The 17,627-nt window shown below is 40.4% G+C and overlaps 2 protein-coding genes across 2 annotated transcripts; one reads left to right on the top strand and one right to left on the bottom strand.

The window, feature by feature from the left end:
• Positions 1 to 125: 125 nt before the first annotated feature.
• On the bottom strand, positions 126 to 10,545 carry rtn4ip1 (reticulon 4 interacting protein 1). Its single transcript, XM_030787158.1, has 9 exons — positions 10,469 to 10,545; positions 9,980 to 10,131; positions 8,194 to 8,262; positions 7,428 to 7,552; positions 6,802 to 6,850; positions 6,487 to 6,623; positions 6,148 to 6,331; positions 3,462 to 3,554; positions 126 to 479 (listed from the first exon to the last, which is right to left on the bottom strand). Exons 1-9 carry the CDS (start codon positions 10,473 to 10,475, stop codon positions 357 to 359), a joined length of 939 nt encoding a protein of 312 aa, XP_030643018.1. The 5' UTR covers positions 10,476 to 10,545; the 3' UTR covers positions 126 to 356.
• A 680-nt stretch (positions 10,546 to 11,225) lies between these two features.
• qrsl1 (glutaminyl-tRNA amidotransferase subunit QRSL1) lies at positions 11,226 to 15,846 on the top strand. Its single transcript, XM_030787454.1, has 11 exons — positions 11,226 to 11,308; positions 11,978 to 12,137; positions 12,396 to 12,494; positions 12,641 to 12,737; positions 12,876 to 13,037; positions 13,174 to 13,349; positions 13,544 to 13,656; positions 13,870 to 14,062; positions 14,461 to 14,578; positions 15,202 to 15,407; positions 15,635 to 15,846. Exons 1-11 carry the CDS (start codon positions 11,285 to 11,287, stop codon positions 15,844 to 15,846), a joined length of 1,560 nt encoding a protein of 519 aa, XP_030643314.1. The 5' UTR covers positions 11,226 to 11,284.
• Positions 15,847 to 17,627: the final 1,781 nt, after the last annotated feature.

Genomic DNA, 17,627 nt, shown 5'->3' with positions numbered 1-17,627 from the left:
CATTTTGTCATTCCACCCAGACATTTATTCAAAACATAAAACTTTTCCCTTAAACTAATTTTTGCAAGGTATAGTAATTTATATAGGTTGGCATTCTCACATTAGCTACTGTACATGATGCCAAATATGTAATTTATCTCAAAGCAAAATAATTTAAAGACATGATATTCTGTAGTTAAGACCCAATGTTGGTCAACCCTCCAGAACAATATGTCCAATATAGTCAAATGTCTAAGAGTTCACATCGCACTCTGGCATCTGAGAGTCCATCCCAATGGCCATGGGGGTTACAGAACTGAGGCGAGCATCCGTAAGGCTCTGTGTGTAAGTTCTCTTTGACTGTGCAGTTGCCATGGTTACTCTGTTTGTGCTGTAGCAACAGACACCACAGTCTTGCCTCTAGCATGACCCTGCTCTACTTTTTGGAAGGCCTGAGGCACCTGTGAAAAAGAGAATTGCTCCTCCACCACTGGACGGATCTGAAAGAGAGAGAGGAGAGCGGGGGAGTGAAGGTTATGGGAGGTGTTGAAAAATATTTGAGTGTAATAGCAAGTAATTTCTGAAGCACAATTTTAATGTGTGGTCTGATAGAAACGCCCATGTCTGACAAAATATTTGGCTCTAGCAGTGTTTACAGTCCACAGATTAAACTTAAACATTTCTGAACACTAGAACTAGTCAAAGAGAGAAAAGGACCTCACATTCTCATATCTGGTTTCCATTTCCCAACAGAACAACTTAACAGTAAAATGACTCATTTCAGCAGTAGCTGTTAATGTTTAGCAGACTAACAGAAAAGGAAACTGCATACACCAGACGCTTAATATAAAAAAGAAAAAGAAAAAAACCCCAGCCGTAATAGAATTTTTGGCATGACAAGAACAAATTAATATTCCTTAAAAAAAACACACACACAACTGGCAAATGGGATTTAAAAAAAATGTCTCCTTTTTACTGTTTCTCTGTAGCTGATCTTACACTACAACTCTGAAAATAGATTAACGCAGAATTACATTTCAGTTCAGTTTCACGAATTACATTCATTTCTAGGAGGAAGAACACACCACAAATGACGGGTGTACAATGATGAAATCATGCTAGTTTCCTGATGTGGGTTACTGGAGCTTACCCTTAATATAGCAGCACAAGAGCAACATTAAAGCAATGATGTCATGCTGCAACACTTCTCCTAATGTCCTGACACCGACAGAATTCAGAGAGCATCGCCGTGTCCGAGCAACGGACCGGGACCGTTGTGAGGCCGAAACACAAAGAGGCCAGATTAAAAGGCCTAGCAGCGGGATTACTTTGGCATTCTAGGATTACCTCAGCATTCCAACCACGCCATTCCAGACTGTTATAGGCCGACTGACTCCGACTGACATCGGTCTCTTCAGTTCTTTCCCTGTCTCTCTCACTTTCAACATGAAACTTTAACAGAGCTTCACTGGACATATTTATTAATCTATAATCTCTCATCCACAAACACAACACCATCATATCAGGCTTGGCATAGTTCTGAAACACATAAATTGAAGACTTTATATGGAAACATATCAAAAAGTACCTCATGACTATTGTGCAAGATAACCTCTTGGAAGGAGGAAACTGACAAACTCTGCCACTAAGAATAAGAACGTCATAACTAAGATCATCACTTAGTCTATTTTTTTACGCATATGAATGACTGTGCACAAAGAAGGCTATATCCTGATCAGAACTGACATTCATATACAAATATGTACTGGGTCGAAAAATTAGTTGACGTAAAAAGGAAAAAAAGGGGGAAAAAAACCCTTCTGTAAGGCAAAATCACACATCAGATTTTCCGCACAATGAAACACACAACAGGAAGTGTTTGGGGCAATATCATGACTACTTTCTTTGCACCGTAAAGAAGAAATCACTTTCGTGCAGACATAGCTTTGAACAATGACAGAGAAGGGAGAGGTAACGCCCAAGTGTGGGAGTCTTTCTCCCATAGAGGGCCCGCTTGATACAGTGTAGCACATACATCACATATTGCATATGCAAAACGGAGATGGTGTTTCATAGCAGCTGATCAATGATGCACAAATATAAAACACGCAACAAGTCTTCCACTTGTCCTCAGAGTGGATCAGTGCTTTTAACTAGTGACTAGCTGGCTGATAGTAGTGCTACCCTACATATTGGAAAGTAGAATATCTCGTGGAGGAAGCTTAATATTTAAGTGATGTCAAGTTCAGTTTAATAAAAGCCATGAAATAGTGGGGCAGCCTCTTTTGTTCTGGTCGTTTTTCTTTTCTGACAGTGTGACACTCCATTTGAATAACTAACGTCTATACTTTGCATTCTTCAAACAAATGACCAATCATTATGTCAATAATTAATTTTTCCTGGCTGTATTTTGGTCCATTTAGTATAATGGTAGAGGTAGTTGCCAGCATTACATTTGCACATATGAGTTGGTACACTCTTTCCTCTGCTTAAATTAAGTACTCTGTGTATCTATAAAGTGTTTTTACTTGCTCTTGAATAGTTAAGTGAGAATTTTATGGATTTGACCTACAAATAATTGAAACATGGAAAATAAGAGATGAATAGCTCAATAAAATGACATGTCAACATAGCTTTACACAAATTTTGCTTTTCTCCTTTCTATTTTAAAGGCAAATGAATGAGTTGGTCCTGCAGAGTTACTCATTCACCTCTCACATGCCAGGAGTCCTGACAGAGAGCATCAGGAAAATAATCATTAGATTAGTCAACAACTAGAAAAGAAAAAAAAGATGTCAATAATTTAATATATTTTTTAAAATAATCAGGAGTTGCAGCCCTAATGAGCACCAAAAGCACCACTACAATCACAAACACACATGGATAATTACACAGACACAAAACACTATCACAACATGTATGTGCACACATGCAAATTGAATATGACACTGGGAAAAGTGGTACATATACAGATACACACTGATCTGGATCACACACAACCTGACACACACACTAAGAGGAACATAATCGCCTCAGGGAAGACCACATCCAGGACTCTATTATGTGAAGTTCTCTCTTTCTGTAACTGTCTTTTGTGCCAGTGTTCCCAGAATGTGGTCAAGCAGCACCCCTATCCAGTGTCACAGTTAGATAAGGGCCTGACCTGTTTTCCTGAGGGGGAGGGCAGATCAGCTGAATACAATCTTCTTCCTCTTAGATCATACGCCTGGATTTACTGAGTGAATGGATGCTAATCTCAGACAAAGACCTCTGGGTATAAAGAACTTCCCTATCTGTGATGAGGGTGAGTTTTTGGCTCACTTGACCACAATTATAATATTAAAATTGACCATCTGACCATTAAAATTTTCATATTGATCCTTTCATTGATCAGAATCTGTCTTACTCTCACACAAGCACAGGAGCGCACGCACACACACACACACACACAAACACACACACACAGGCACACACTCCTGTACCTGTCCAGCATCTACCATCTCGCTGATGTCATCCAGCACAGGGCCATTTGGAGCAAAGAATCCCCAGCGATAGTGAACCCCTTTAGACAAGTGCTGAGAAAAAGAAAAAAAAAAAGAAAATGAATGAGAGAGGGTATGGCAAAATCACACAGCCCTCCATTACTCCACTACTAACTCCCCCTTCCCTGAACGCAACCTCCTTTAGGAGAAAGAATGAACAAACGAATAGGTGTGTCAAAGTCTGCTTTCATTGTCCCTCCTCATGCTACATATCTCATTCATTCATTTTGTCCATATGCATGTGTGTGTGTGGGACATCCTAATTCCAAAGCAATGGGGCAGGAATGGAACTGTGTCAGTGGGTCGGGTCGCAGGGTGTGGTGTGTGTCTGTTCATCCAACACAGAGCAGGTTTAATTTAATCCTGAGAACGACCACCTGAGAGAGCACTTAGATTAAGAGGTTTCCGTACGAGACCCACAGTCAGGGTAAAAAGAGGCAGGATGGGACGGGATGGCGCGTTTGCGTGTGCCGGCAGACACGCAAGCAGGGGAACTGGGAAGGAAGTAAGAAGAGAAACAAGCTGCTTCCTGCCAAAGCCGCAACACACTTCCGTCAGCGTTCCATGGTTTGGTGTGTTTGATAGCGCTCTCTGTATCCTGTAACTGCAGCTCTTGTAGCCACAAACCTAAACCACTTCCACGTTATCTCCCACTAATGTCACAGACTGTAACAGACAATGTTCTACATACCACTGGTCACCACACACAACCAACAATAAGGTTATTCCATAAAAATGAATTAAGGCAATATTTTCAGGTATAGACTGGCACCGTAAGCACATCCTCTGTCATTCCTCTGTAAATCATCTGGAAGGAATGTAGTGGGTGAAATTTGACTACAAGAGTGTGCAAAGCAATCATCAATACATGGTTGCTAAGCAACAAATAATTCCTAGGTATTCCATGATACTGAAGCATAATTTGTGTCTGAATCCTTGTGAGTAGTGCATTATGGCGTATGTAATTCAGCTGTTTTATGCAATTAGAATTGCAACTGTATTTAATTAATCTGCTATGTTTCTGCTGTCTGCTTGGATTTCTTTTTTTACCCAAGGGTAGATGATATTACTGTCTGTTGAAAGATGATGAACACAGGAACTAATATAGCACCTCTCTTGGGACAGGAAAACCATCTTCACCCAAACAGAAAAACTACAGAAACAAACCTCCAATACAACAGAGAGAGAATTTCATTCTAAGAAGGGCTTAGAAGGGTGTGATGTTTTAACTCTACACTGCAATGTGGGTCATTCAGTCCCCTAAGTGAGTCAAAGAAGCCTGTCTTTTTTTGGACTGTACGCAAGTTTGGATAGTGATATTTCAAGTTATCCCACTGGAGTACCAGTCCTTGATTAAAATGCATTACTATTATTGTTATGCTACCGTAATCATTCTTGGGTCCTTGAATTTAGTTTGAAAAAAAAAAAAATCCAGTTGCAAATATGAGCTGGAAGGGAAAGCTCCAAATCAAAGCATTCTCTGAGACTGGTCAAGATATGAACACTGTGAGAATTCAAACCATATGTGAGAGTCAGAGTGTCTGATAAAGAGTGGTGATGACAGCTTTGGAGATACATCACTACAGAAACAGTCTCACAGAGATATATTTAGATGCATGTCATTTTATGTAGTGTTTCTTTCCATTCGGAACTCTCCACCCCCACACCAACCCAAATCATCCTTATATATGCAATACTAAACAATTTTATTTGTGCAGCAAGGGGAGAGAATTAAGGCTGAAATAAAGGGTGGGGGAATTTCCAAAACTATTTCCTTCTTCCCCTGAGCCCAAAGCTGATTTGGTTATCATGTTTCGAAACTCTAAGAGGTGGCTTTGGAGGCTGGACGAGACCAGTGTGAGAACAGAAGTGTGTCTTACATCTGTGAGATTCATGATTCATGATTGAAATCTTTGGCAGCATCCTACATGCTGAGCGGCCTATAGTGTGAGAAGATGAAAGGCAGGGTATCAAAGTATGTGTTAGACTAAAGTGGCTACACTGGAATGAAGAATTTCATGTGAGATTGGATATTCATAATTCTAGAGGCAATGGGGACAAACCTAGCTTTTCTGTCAAGCATGGTTAAAGTTAGGATCATTTCAAAGGCCGAGCCACAAAATGCATGAAATGCTTGTTTGTCTCTGGCTTTCTGCAAAAAAAAAAGTAAATCACAATTTCAAGATAATATTCATATAATATTTAAAATCAATGTTTAAAAAAATGATTTTCGTTTCCTGACCAAATATTAATTTACTAAGGCATATAACCTTGCTCCTAGAGAGCTCCTGTGCTTCTCCTGTCTCATCTCCTGTGCCATCTATAAGAACATTTTGTGGGATCTGAGGTAAACATGTAGGTGGGGCAGGGATTGTTGATCGCTTCAAATTTTCCCTCTGAAGCTCAGTTTGAAGAGGAAAAAGGAAAAAAAAACAAAACAGGGGTTTACCACAAGTGTTCTCTCTTCCTGCTGTTCTGTGTATGGGGGTAAAGTGAACATGTGAGTCCACCCCGTCAGTAGTGCATATTGAGGAATATACAGAGAGATGAGGAGGATCATGCAGCAGTTTGTAATGTTCTATACATTACGTGTGGAAGCTGTTGCTAGGACAGGACTCATGACTACCTTCAGTGCCTTGGTTGCCACAGTGACACCAGTCTGCAGCATTCCATCAGCGATTCCCAGTGTATCTGTGTTCCGCAGGAAAGGTGTTACCAGGGTAACGTATTTGGCACCACACCAGGGTTTGAGAAAACTTAGAGCCCAATTCTCAGTGTCTCCTCCTATATTATCTAAAATCAAATCAAACCTGAGAAAGAGAGAGAGAGAGTGAGAGAGAGGGAGAGAGAGAGAGGGAGAGAGAGAGAGTGAGTAACAACATGAGAGAGAGCGAGAGAGAGGGAGGGTATGTTGTATGCTCGTGAGTAAATGAGAGTGTCTATGTGTATTTGATGTTACACTGACTTCTGTAATGTCTGGAGTTGTTTTTCTACTGGACCAGCAGTGTAGTCTACCACTTCATCAGCACCTAGACCTCTCACCAGCTGTTCAGCATTCTGGGAACACGTCACAGTAACATGGGCCCCCCATGACTTCACCAGCTGCAGAGAAAGTGTTCAGATGAAACTTAAAAGACAAAAAATTCTCTCAATACACACACACAAACACACAAGGTATTCATGTGAATTTATAGATAGTGATGTAGTGCTGAGGAAGCATCAGTCATACCTTATATCAGTAAGCTCCATTAACATCAATCATCATTACCATTTTGCTTACCTGTATGGCAAAGGTTCCAACTCCTCCTGATGCCCCAATAATAAGTATTCTGTAAGAGATGAAGAAACCATCTTAGCAGACCTCTGATAAAACATTGCTCCTCCCTAAACTCAGCTCAGTTTGTAGCAGGATTCTTATGAAGATCGATGAATGAGCCAGTACTGTGGTGGCACTAGTTACTGTTCCACCAATATCAACAAACTAATATCAGACAGGGCCTAAAGTTTCTCATCGATCCAAGTGCTCATTAAGATGTGCCTGTTTAGTGCTGGTTTTCTAAGTCATTAGGAAATGGAAGAACATTATTGGCTGGGTTCTTTGAGGCATTATGAAATAGAAAAGACTACTGGTTGGGCTCTTTGAGGCATTATAAAGTAGAAGAATATTTTTGGCTAGGCTCTGGGAAGGAACAGAGGGAACAACATGATACAACACTGCAGAGAACAACACTGAAAGTCCTGTGTGTGTTTGTATTTTTTTTATGCTATGCCATTGTCAAATGAAAAAGGGTTATTTCTATATTTTTATGTTTCTATGTATGTCCGTTGGGTTGCGGAGGAGTTACTTAAGTGCATGCAAGACCAATGAATGGAAACAGTGGAAGAAAAAAAGGTATCCAGGCTTGCCGTTTCTTGGTACAGTTGTCCTTACTCAGCCCACCAGTGTTGACAAGGGCAGACCAGGCGGTGGCTGCTACATAAGGAACAGCTGCAGCCTCTGTATGACTCAGCGATTTGGGCTTATGTGACACCTAAAACCCAAAAGCAAAAAAACATCCCATCATGAACTGACTCAATACATCAAAAGATACACCCAGAACATTCACGTTTTGTGTAACAATGCATTAATACCGACACAAAGCTTCATGTTCACTTTCTCCTTATTACACAGCGCAAAAACCTTTGCACATTCACACTGGAGACTTTATCTTTAGCTTTAACTTGGTACTTCAGTACATAAAACTACACATCTGGTAAGTTCATTATTAGAAATTCCACCTCAGTGTGGGGGTCATTGTTGCTAAAAAGCTCCTCATACTCACTTGAGAATTGTTACAGTATTACAATATCATATGACAGTTTCCATGTGTTTTAGTTCACATTTTCAGAACCAACATTTCATTTGCGTTACAGTACAGCTGAAGATGTGAAACAAGCAACACTCAGCAACGTGTATCAGAAATGACTTGAGACAGACACAGACAGAGTCAGACACAGACAGAGTCAGACACAGACAGACAGACAGATAGATAGATAGATAGATAGATAGATAGATAGATAGATAGATAGATAGATAGATAGATAGATAGATAGATAGATAGATAGATGTTTTGCTTTTTCCAATGAATATTTGCTGTTGTTCCTTCCTCTTGGTTTGGAAGATATACTTTACCTCATTGCCGCTCACCACCACAAACTCTGCAAGGCTGCCCTGCTTCCACGGAGGAATGGCAGCCCACACCTGGCATAAAGAACAAAAACTGGTATCAATATTCATGAAGAATGATACATCATTAAAGTAAAACAATATATAATATACAGGGGTTTGCAACAACTGTGCATACTAGGGATATGATGAGGAAAAAGACATTATGAGATACTCAAAGGAGTAAACACAACTGGAAGTGTTCATTCAAAGGAGGTTAAGCAATGACACCCACATCAGAATCCACACTATCCTCTATGACATCACAGTCCTCTCCTCCCTTTTAACTGTACAACTACTACCTAAATATTCTCTGATTTTGAAAAATATATATCAAGAAACATTTTGGCCTAGCTCATGTCCATTTCTCCACATACAGAAAACAAACTTCTATTTACATAACTAGAGCCATTTTGTTTTAACTACTGAGGTATGTCGCCTGATGAAAGCCTAAAAAATAAGGAAGGTTTTAATTGTAGAGTCAGAAGTTGTGAAAAATAACGAGGCTCTTTTTATTGATACATTTACAATACACTGCCTGATTACCATGGAAGCAGGCGAAAAACTCATGACAATACCATGTTCCTCATTCAGTTCAGCCTGGATTAAGTAAACAATGCCATCACAAAGGTGAGAGAAAACAGACACTGATCCAATAACATGGGTGTGTAAAGGCGGAAAAGGCTTAGAATGAATTCATCAATGGCTAAAGTCAAAGCTGGGCACATATATCATCCAATCTGGCATTTAGCCGTAGCATAATAATAACTGCTTTCCACACAAATCTCTTCCTGCCAGCTGTACCTCAGCCATAATTATTCTGGAGTCCACCACACCGTGACATTTCCAGTTATTCACTGAAAATTCCCACATTGCTGAATATTTAGTTGTTATGAAATGTTTTTTTGAGAATTCAGACTGGCATTTGAACTCACTCACTCACTCTCTCACTCATTATCTAAGCCGCTTGTCCTAATTAGGGTCGCGGGGGGTGCCAGAGCCTATCCCAGCATTCATTGGGCGAAAGGCGGGGAAACACCCTGGACAGGTCGCCAGTCCATTGCAGGGCAGACACGGGGAGAACATGCAAACTCCACACAGAAAGGACCCTGGCCACTCGGCCATGAATCGAATACGGGAGCTTCTTGCTGTGAGGTGACAGCGCTACCCCAGTTGCTTAGCCCCAGTTCATTGGTGTTCGGTTTATGTTTTCCCATTGTGTCTAGTGGAACTGTATGTATATTGCACATTTTTTAGTCTTTGTGTTGTGTTATTAATTCTAGTAATAGTTTTACATGATCTGTGCACCCTGTGTGTTACTGCCTTTGTGAATGGTGTACTTCCCTCCTGCTGTGTCAGGTTGTTGTTGTTACTTCCTGGTTAGCGCTGTTAGTAAAATAAGCAAAATGAAAGGCATGATGCCAAAAGAGCGAAAGCAGTGTCATCATTCCAGAGAAAACCCTGCTCACCACAATTTAACTCAATCACTACATGAAAAACATGCAATAAAAAAGTACGACAAAAAGTAAAGATTGTACACACAGACTCCAAAGGTCATGACCCTGAATGAAACCTATGCACAACCAAAAATGGAGAGCAACCACTTCTGTACTATTATGCCAAAGTGTAACATGCGGTCAATATAAACCTGCAAGGAAATGTTCTAACAGATATTAAACACAGACACGCAGATATAATACAATAGAATCTGGGGGGAAAACATCAGACTTGGTTTAAGAGGCACTCTCTGTACCTCATCCCCAGGTTTGAAGTAGGCCACATCCAGCCCACACTCCATGATGACCCCTGACATGTCTCGGCCGAGGATCAGGGGGAATTCATTGCCAGATTGGGTAATGTTCAATGGGTCACGCCTCATGGCCAGCGTAGCCGCACCATAGCCACCTGAGAGAGATATCAGTCAGGTTAGCCAACAAAGGTTCAAAAAGACCACAGAAAGGGCCACAAGAAACAGTTCAATCCCAGATTCATCAGCCGCACTTACAGATGTACACCAATAATGCTAATAATCTCTATACATAATGGATTATTTATTCACAAAACACTCATTTCTGATTTTTAATGTTTATGAGTGATTTTTTCAAAAACAGAGAACAGACATGAATGTTCGGATACCTGCTATTCTAGGGGAAAAAAAATGCATCTCTCGTGCAACTTTAAACCTTGAATTACATAGTTTCTGTCTGTACAAAAGTAACAGAAAGTATTAAATGCAACTTACCCCTCATGCTTATGTCAATAGGGTTGAGACCAGCAGCATGAACTTTAATGATGACTTCGTTAGGATAATGTATAATTGGAAACGCTGCATTCTTAGTGAACCTCAAAACGTCGTTTTTACCATATTTATCAATGACCCAAGCGGACATTACGGTACTGCGACTTGAAGAGGTGCTGAATTTCTTGAAAATACTTCCATGACCTGACACTCCAAGAACTACACTGTTCTTACAAAAGGTCCCAGTTTTAGAGAGCCAGGGCCACCTATTACTCATTAATGTTATAGGTAAGCGCATTTTTTAATCTTACTGCTTAATAGTCGTGAAAGATATATGTTATCAGAGCTACCTAAAGGATGGGCACATACTATTTATATGTGCATGTTTTGGAGCACGTTGGACATGTGCTAGCTAGCAAAAATACCTAATTTGACAAGCTGTTTGCATGGCTTTATTGTATGGAAAGCAGTACCGTCATCAATGCAGTAAAACTGGGCTGTCTCTCTACGACAACCTCAGTAAGTCGCTAATTTCATTTCCGAAAGGTGTTTGGTTCGATTAGTTTCTCCCTGACGACTGTTCCCGTCCTCTGCAAAGTCAAGTTGACAGCCGGTGTTTGTACTCTTTGACCTCGCTATTTCAACCAATGAGAACATGATATGGTCGTCAGTTGACCAATCAGATAGTTGAATACTGAGACGCATTCAGTATGTTAAGCAACAACATGCCGTTAACTGCTCAGCGCTTAGTGTATGTACACTTGGGTGATGGTCCTTTCTGATTGCAGGATCTTTTAACAAGCACCAAACATACGAGTCATGCTGAACTTGTCGATAAAAGAAGTAAGTCTCTGTGCATCTAATACTATATGTTGTTATTGTTATCCATTGTTATCCTCTTGGCTACACATTACTTAGCTAAGCTATCTCCCTCGTTACTGTTCAATAACAATGAATGCTATGTAAGGTCCAGACAGATGATATGCATATATTTTTTCTTCCGCCTCAGAGCCATGAATGATAACACGTCAAAACGCAGTGTCAAAACCATGATTTCCTAGTAATTAGTAATGACAGTGATCACATCTTGAATACCATCAAGGATTCTGCCTTGGGTTATCAAGGGTAGTCTGAAATGTAAACAAAAAGTTTGACCAATTCAGAAATGAAATACCCAACCTTGCAGTTTTAATGAATAAAAGGCTATGAGCAAGGAAGTTGTGGTGCTATAGACAGAAAGCAAAATCATCCAAACTGGGTAGATTACACTTCATCAAAATTTACAATCCGCTAAGGATGGATTTATCTTTCACAATTATACAGATCTTTAAGGAACAAAATGATTATGTTTTATTTGAATCTTTCATGCACTGAAATTCGAATTTGTTATGTGTTGAAATAAAAATAACCTGGATATTAGAGCTGAACTGCAGCTTGTTCCAACACTTTTTCTCGTGTTGTGTAATAAGAGTAAAAACTCCTGTCCTCTGACAGTTGTTTGTGACCCTGTAGGTTTCTCTTGCTCTGAGAGAGGGGAGGATATCAGCCACAGAGCTCTGCCAAAAATGCCTCAATCACATCAAGAAAACAGTTTATCTCAATGCATACATTACTGTCACAGAGGAACTTGCCATGAAACAGGCCCAAGCAGCAGAGAGCAGGCTCCGAAGAGGTGTGTGTATTAAGCACTCCATATTTAATATGGCTGAATATATTCAGTATCGTAAATCTACTTGAAATAAATGGGTGTATTCTGAGAAAAGCAAGTGTGTGTGTCTGTGTGTTTATGTGCGTGTTTGTGTGTCTGAAAGAGTTTGTGTCCATGGTCTAATCAGATGGCTGATGTAGCATAGGAATATAAAATGCTCCAGTATGTGCTGTTATAACATTATAATATTTCATTTGACTGTTTTCTGTATATTCCTCACAGGTAAACCCCGTGGTCCACTGGACGGTATTCCCTTTTCTGTCAAAGATAACTTCTGCACAGAAAATATCGAGACCACATGTGCTTCACAGATGCTAAAAGGTTAACACTAATTTTGGAATATGTTTAGACTGTTCAAAATGATAGAACATTTGTTTCCTTGAAGGACATCTGACATAAGGAGCCTGAGTTATTTATCATCTCATCTTCTTTTATTCATATGCTGTTTATTTTGCTTCACTTCGTAGGCTATATTCCCCCATTCAATGCCACAGTAGTACAGAAACTCTTGGATCAAGGTGCTGTGCTTTTAGGGAAGACAAATTTAGACGAGTTTGCAATGGGGTAAGGCCAGTTCTTCAACAAATGTTTTCATGAATCCAGTTTGGTCTGTGTTGTCTGTGTGTGATAAAACGTATGTGTATATGTGTTTGCGTCAGTGAGTATTCACCATTTTCATCTGACTGTTACACTGTCTCTCAGCTCGGGCAGTACAGATGGTGTGTTTGGACCAGTACGCAACCCTTGGAGCTACTCCAGCCAGTACAGGGAGCAGAGTGACCAGGATCCAGAATCTGACTGGGTTATCACAGGTGGAAGTTCTGGAGGGAGTGCTGCTGCTGTGGCTTCTCAGAGTAGTTTCTTGTGAGTACTACGAGTAGTAGATAGTACAAGTGTTTTAACAGCATAACTGCATAGATATAATGTGTGTGTGTGTATGTGTGTGTGTGTGTCTGTGTCTGCACATCTGTATGTACAAAACTTTTCTATTGTTTCATAGTGCTCTAGGATCTGACACAGGTGGTTCAACACGTAACCCTGGCTCTCTGTGTGGTGTGGTGGCTCTGAAGCCCAGCTATGGCCTGCTGTCACGACATGGCCTCATCCCTCTGGTGAATTCCATGGACGTGCCTGGAATCTTCACGAGAAGTGTCTATGATGCAGCCACAGTCCTGGGTATGATGAAATTTGTATTTACATGTGCAAAACCTGTGGTCTGTGTGGTTGTACACATGGAAAATTACTAACTGTGGACATCATATCTTCCTTCTTTTAGATTTCCAACAGATCACAGGTCACCTTTGTAATTGAAACCAAAATGTAACTGTGATTTGCTTGTTAGTTTCACTCACATTGCTTGGTCACTTCAGGGATATTGCAAGGTTGTGATGAGAGAGATTCAACCACAGTCCCCACATCAAACCCAGTGCCCAACCTTCCTGAGGACATTGACCTAAGAAAGATTCGCGTGGGCATACCAAAAGTAAGACTGCATTTTTTCTGTGCCCCATTCCGTTGTTTTTGTTTTGCTAATTTAGACCAACATATTTTTAAAATATGTGTGCTTTTGTAGTGTGGTCAGTGTTACTTTTACATTAGACTGTAGATGCAGGGATTTACTGCAGATTATGAGTGCTTTCCTCCATCTTATTTTCCAATATTTGTTCAATGTTTTGAAACTAATGTTTAATATCAGGAGTATCATGCACCGGGGCTTTCTCAGGAGACTCTGTCTCAGTGGGGTCGCGTGGCAGACCTGTTTGAAAAGGCGGGGGCACAGGTGCAGGAAGTCTCCCTCCCCCACACCCAGCACTCTATCGTCTGTTACCACGTCCTGTGCTGCTGTGAGGTGGCCTCAAACATGGCACGCTTTGATGGCTTAGAATATGGTAACACAAATAAAAAGCACACACACATTAAAACTCCTTGACCACATTGTATGTTTGTTAAAATCTGATTAATCCAAGTCACTCTGTATTGTCTCTCCCTTGTGATTAGAGTAAATTAGTATATTTTGGCTACATATAAAGTAAAATGCATTAACACTGAGTTCTCCCTTTTACAGTAAATTTACTTCAGCACAAATACACAGGTTAACACACAGGATGAATCACTAGGCAAGTTTAAATTTAACTGACTGGAGTGTGTTTGGCTTTAATGCTAATGAGAACAATGTTTAGTCAGTGAAAATGATATCTGTTCCCAAGAAACAGAAATGGTTAAATGCATGTGAATTGAATTCCATTTTAAAACCTTGGTTTATATGTCTCCCGCTGTGTCTCATGAGGTCACCGCAGCGGGGTGGACAGTTCCACTGAGGCCATGTATGCCACGACACGACATGAGGGCTTCAACGATGTTGTACGAAGGAGAATTCTTTCTGGGAACTACTTCCTCTTGAAACAGTGGGTAACCTTTTGCCTTCTCAAAATGTGGACATTTTGATAAAGACTTAACATCAAAGAGTGAGAAATCCACTCAACCAAGATATTACAGAGTGAATTGACATGCGAAACAGTAATAGTTCTCTACACAAATTCCCTTGTATTCTGAGTGTCCATGTCCAAAAGCTCGAGGAGATAGGAGACAATTCATGTATAAACATTGCCGTTTATTTTACTGTTCGTTTCCATGAACAACTGATCACATTAGCCAGCCTCAGAAATCAAAAAGATTGTGCACAGTCCATGTAGGAAGAGCCATGTGTATAAGAAATCCTCTGAAAACATTGTTTACTGCAGTCATCGCTTACTGTTGCTAGTTCTCCTAATTAAACTTCAGGTTCAATCTGAATTCAGAATTGACTGCTAAAATTTGAAAGGGTTGTTACAAGTTTAACACACAAAGTAAGGCTCTAAGGCATCTTTTTCTAGATACTCAAAGGATTTCAGAATGTTTCTAGCTGTGGCAGCATAGTAAAACAACACGGAAATAATATTTGCGTAAGAAATATTCCAGTACTTCTCAGTCAGTTGAACTAAAGGCACTTGTCAGAGGCCTGACAATGATATTTCTCCTCTCTGAACAGGAACTACCAGCGCTACTTTGTCAAGGCACAGCAGGTCAGGCGACTCATCTCACAGGACTTTGCTCAGGTTTTCCGCTCGGGTGTCGACCTGTTGCTCACACCCACAACGCTTGGAGATGCTGCACGTTACTGCGATTTCATCCAGGAAGACAATCGTACGCGCAGTGCTCAAGAAGACATCTTCACCCAGTCTGTCAACATGGCAGGTATGCAGATTTAAAAGTACACAAAACAAAAATGAAGTCTCTCTCACTCAAACTGATTGTTAATTACTTAAGTAAATGTTATCCTGCCAATAGATAACCAGTAATGACCAAAGGGAATGTTCTCCAGTTACACCCCCCTAACCTTCATTGTACTTTTTGACAAAGGCGTTAAACGTTAGGCCTCAATCCCAACATGGAAAAGTAAACCTGACCTCTCTCAACCTCAGGTCTCCCAGCTGTTTCCATGCCAACAGCATTGTCCCGTAGGGGTCTGCCAATTGGTCTCCAGTTGATCGGTAAGACCTTTCAAGACTGGAACTTGCTGACTGTGGCCCATTGGATGGAACAGAGACTGAACTTCCCTCCAGCTCGTTTCCTCAGAGATGCAAGTGAGGTTGATGTACTGGGTCATCAAAGGAAGCAAACAACAGGGCTATGAATGAAAGGGTCACACTGTGTGTAGTCTCTACTAAAATGCAGCTCTTATGTTGGAGTTGCATTTCAGGCGGGTGGATCCATATTCTGTCCTGAATTTTGAAGCCTCTGCAGCTGCTTCTGACAAGACAACAGTGCACCCAGAGCACCTGGGCACCACGTGTTCCTTTTTCACAAGGAGATGGAAGGGAAAGTAAATGAATTTAGGGGTTAACATCGCTCCAATAAATCTAAAATAAAAGACTTAACATTTTCAGTGTCTGTTTTCAACCCAAAACATGCCCTTACCTCAGAGTATAATTAAGGGGGCCTCAGTAGATTAGTGCTCATTTATATTTCTCGTTTGTGAAGAAGAAATGCATCTTTGGGCCATCTAACATCTAGGGCATGATGATTAAGAACAGTACTCTTTTTTTGATGTTTTCAAAAACAACTGGGTCTTGGGAGCCTTATAAAAGCAATGTAAATCAGACTCAATCTAACTACAGATCTAAACAATGTGTAATTGGGTAACTATTGTCATAAACATCTCACAAAAATCATGATTACTAAGTGGACAGGAATTTCATGTGTCAGCTGAAAAGGCTGTGTAGTAAGTTAGAGATGTCATGGACAATAAGTGGATATGGTTTTTGGAAAACGTGTTGATTTAAGAAGCAATTAGATACTTTGTGATGAGAGTGACATGTGGGGATCCAGCTTTTATCCAAAAGGAGTGTTAAATAGGTAGCATTTATGATAACCTAACAACATTTATAAAGTTTAATGAAAAGTCTGTGAGCAATATTCTTTTGTTCCACCCCTTGGTTTAGTCTGGAAGATGCAACAAAACCTTGCGTGACAGGCATATTCACACTGTTTTTATCTTACCAGCCCTTTAAATTGTTTTTACTCCTCTCACTCTCTTGTTTCTAAATTTCGTGTTAAGGAAGAAATTATAACCTCATGCTAGCGATGTTTTCGTGGTTGCTCAGCGGTCTGTAGATGCGTGCACTGCTTAGCATATCATTTGACTGTCTCTGTATTTAAATGTTCAGTCAGCAGTCTACTGAAATGTAAACTGGCTGGAAACTGATCAAAATCTATAAAATGTATCCTGGAGAGACACGTCCAGGAAACATCAGGCTATATTTATATGTATCAGGGGATTAGTGTATTGTGCTTCTTAGGCAAATTATTCAGGTCTTCACTTGAATGACTCAGGACCAGCGTTATTCGCTCACCAGGGTATATGAAAGTAATGTTTTGCCCTACAAATCAGTGCACTGATGTTTTCTGAAAGTGATATAGCTTTGTCTGTCTCTCTCAATGTCCCTCCTTTTCTCCTTTTATCTGTCTTTCTCTGTCTGACTCACCCAAAATGGAATTAGACGAGAAATTTACAAAAACAAAAAAAAATCCCTCACAAATATACATACATGCACACTCACACACACACACAAACACACACACTCCTTCTCTTAAATACTGTATAATTGCTGACCTTTTTTTCACAATGATTTAAGTGTTATTTTATGCCCTGTGTTCAACTTTTGTCTCATCTGGCTGACCAAGTTTGTTCATTGTTGAGATTGCCATCTTCATTACGCAAATGTCACCCTAGCTCCTGAGGGCCGACACCAGAGGAGCAGACCCGCTAATGAAATCACAGCCCAACGATGACTCCTTGGCACAGACCTGAGAGCTCAGCCTCCCCACACTGATGAGATTCCCAGACAGCCAGCACACACCTCCTCCAATTCAGACCTTAAACAACCAAATGACTGAGATCTGTGAGAAACCAGA

This window comes from Chanos chanos, chromosome 10 (assembly GCF_902362185.1).
Source record: "Chanos chanos chromosome 10, fChaCha1.1, whole genome shotgun sequence".
In the NCBI taxonomy this organism is placed as follows: Eukaryota; Metazoa; Chordata; class Actinopteri; order Gonorynchiformes; family Chanidae; genus Chanos; species Chanos chanos.
This window is presented reverse-complemented; position numbering and strand designations above follow the sequence as displayed.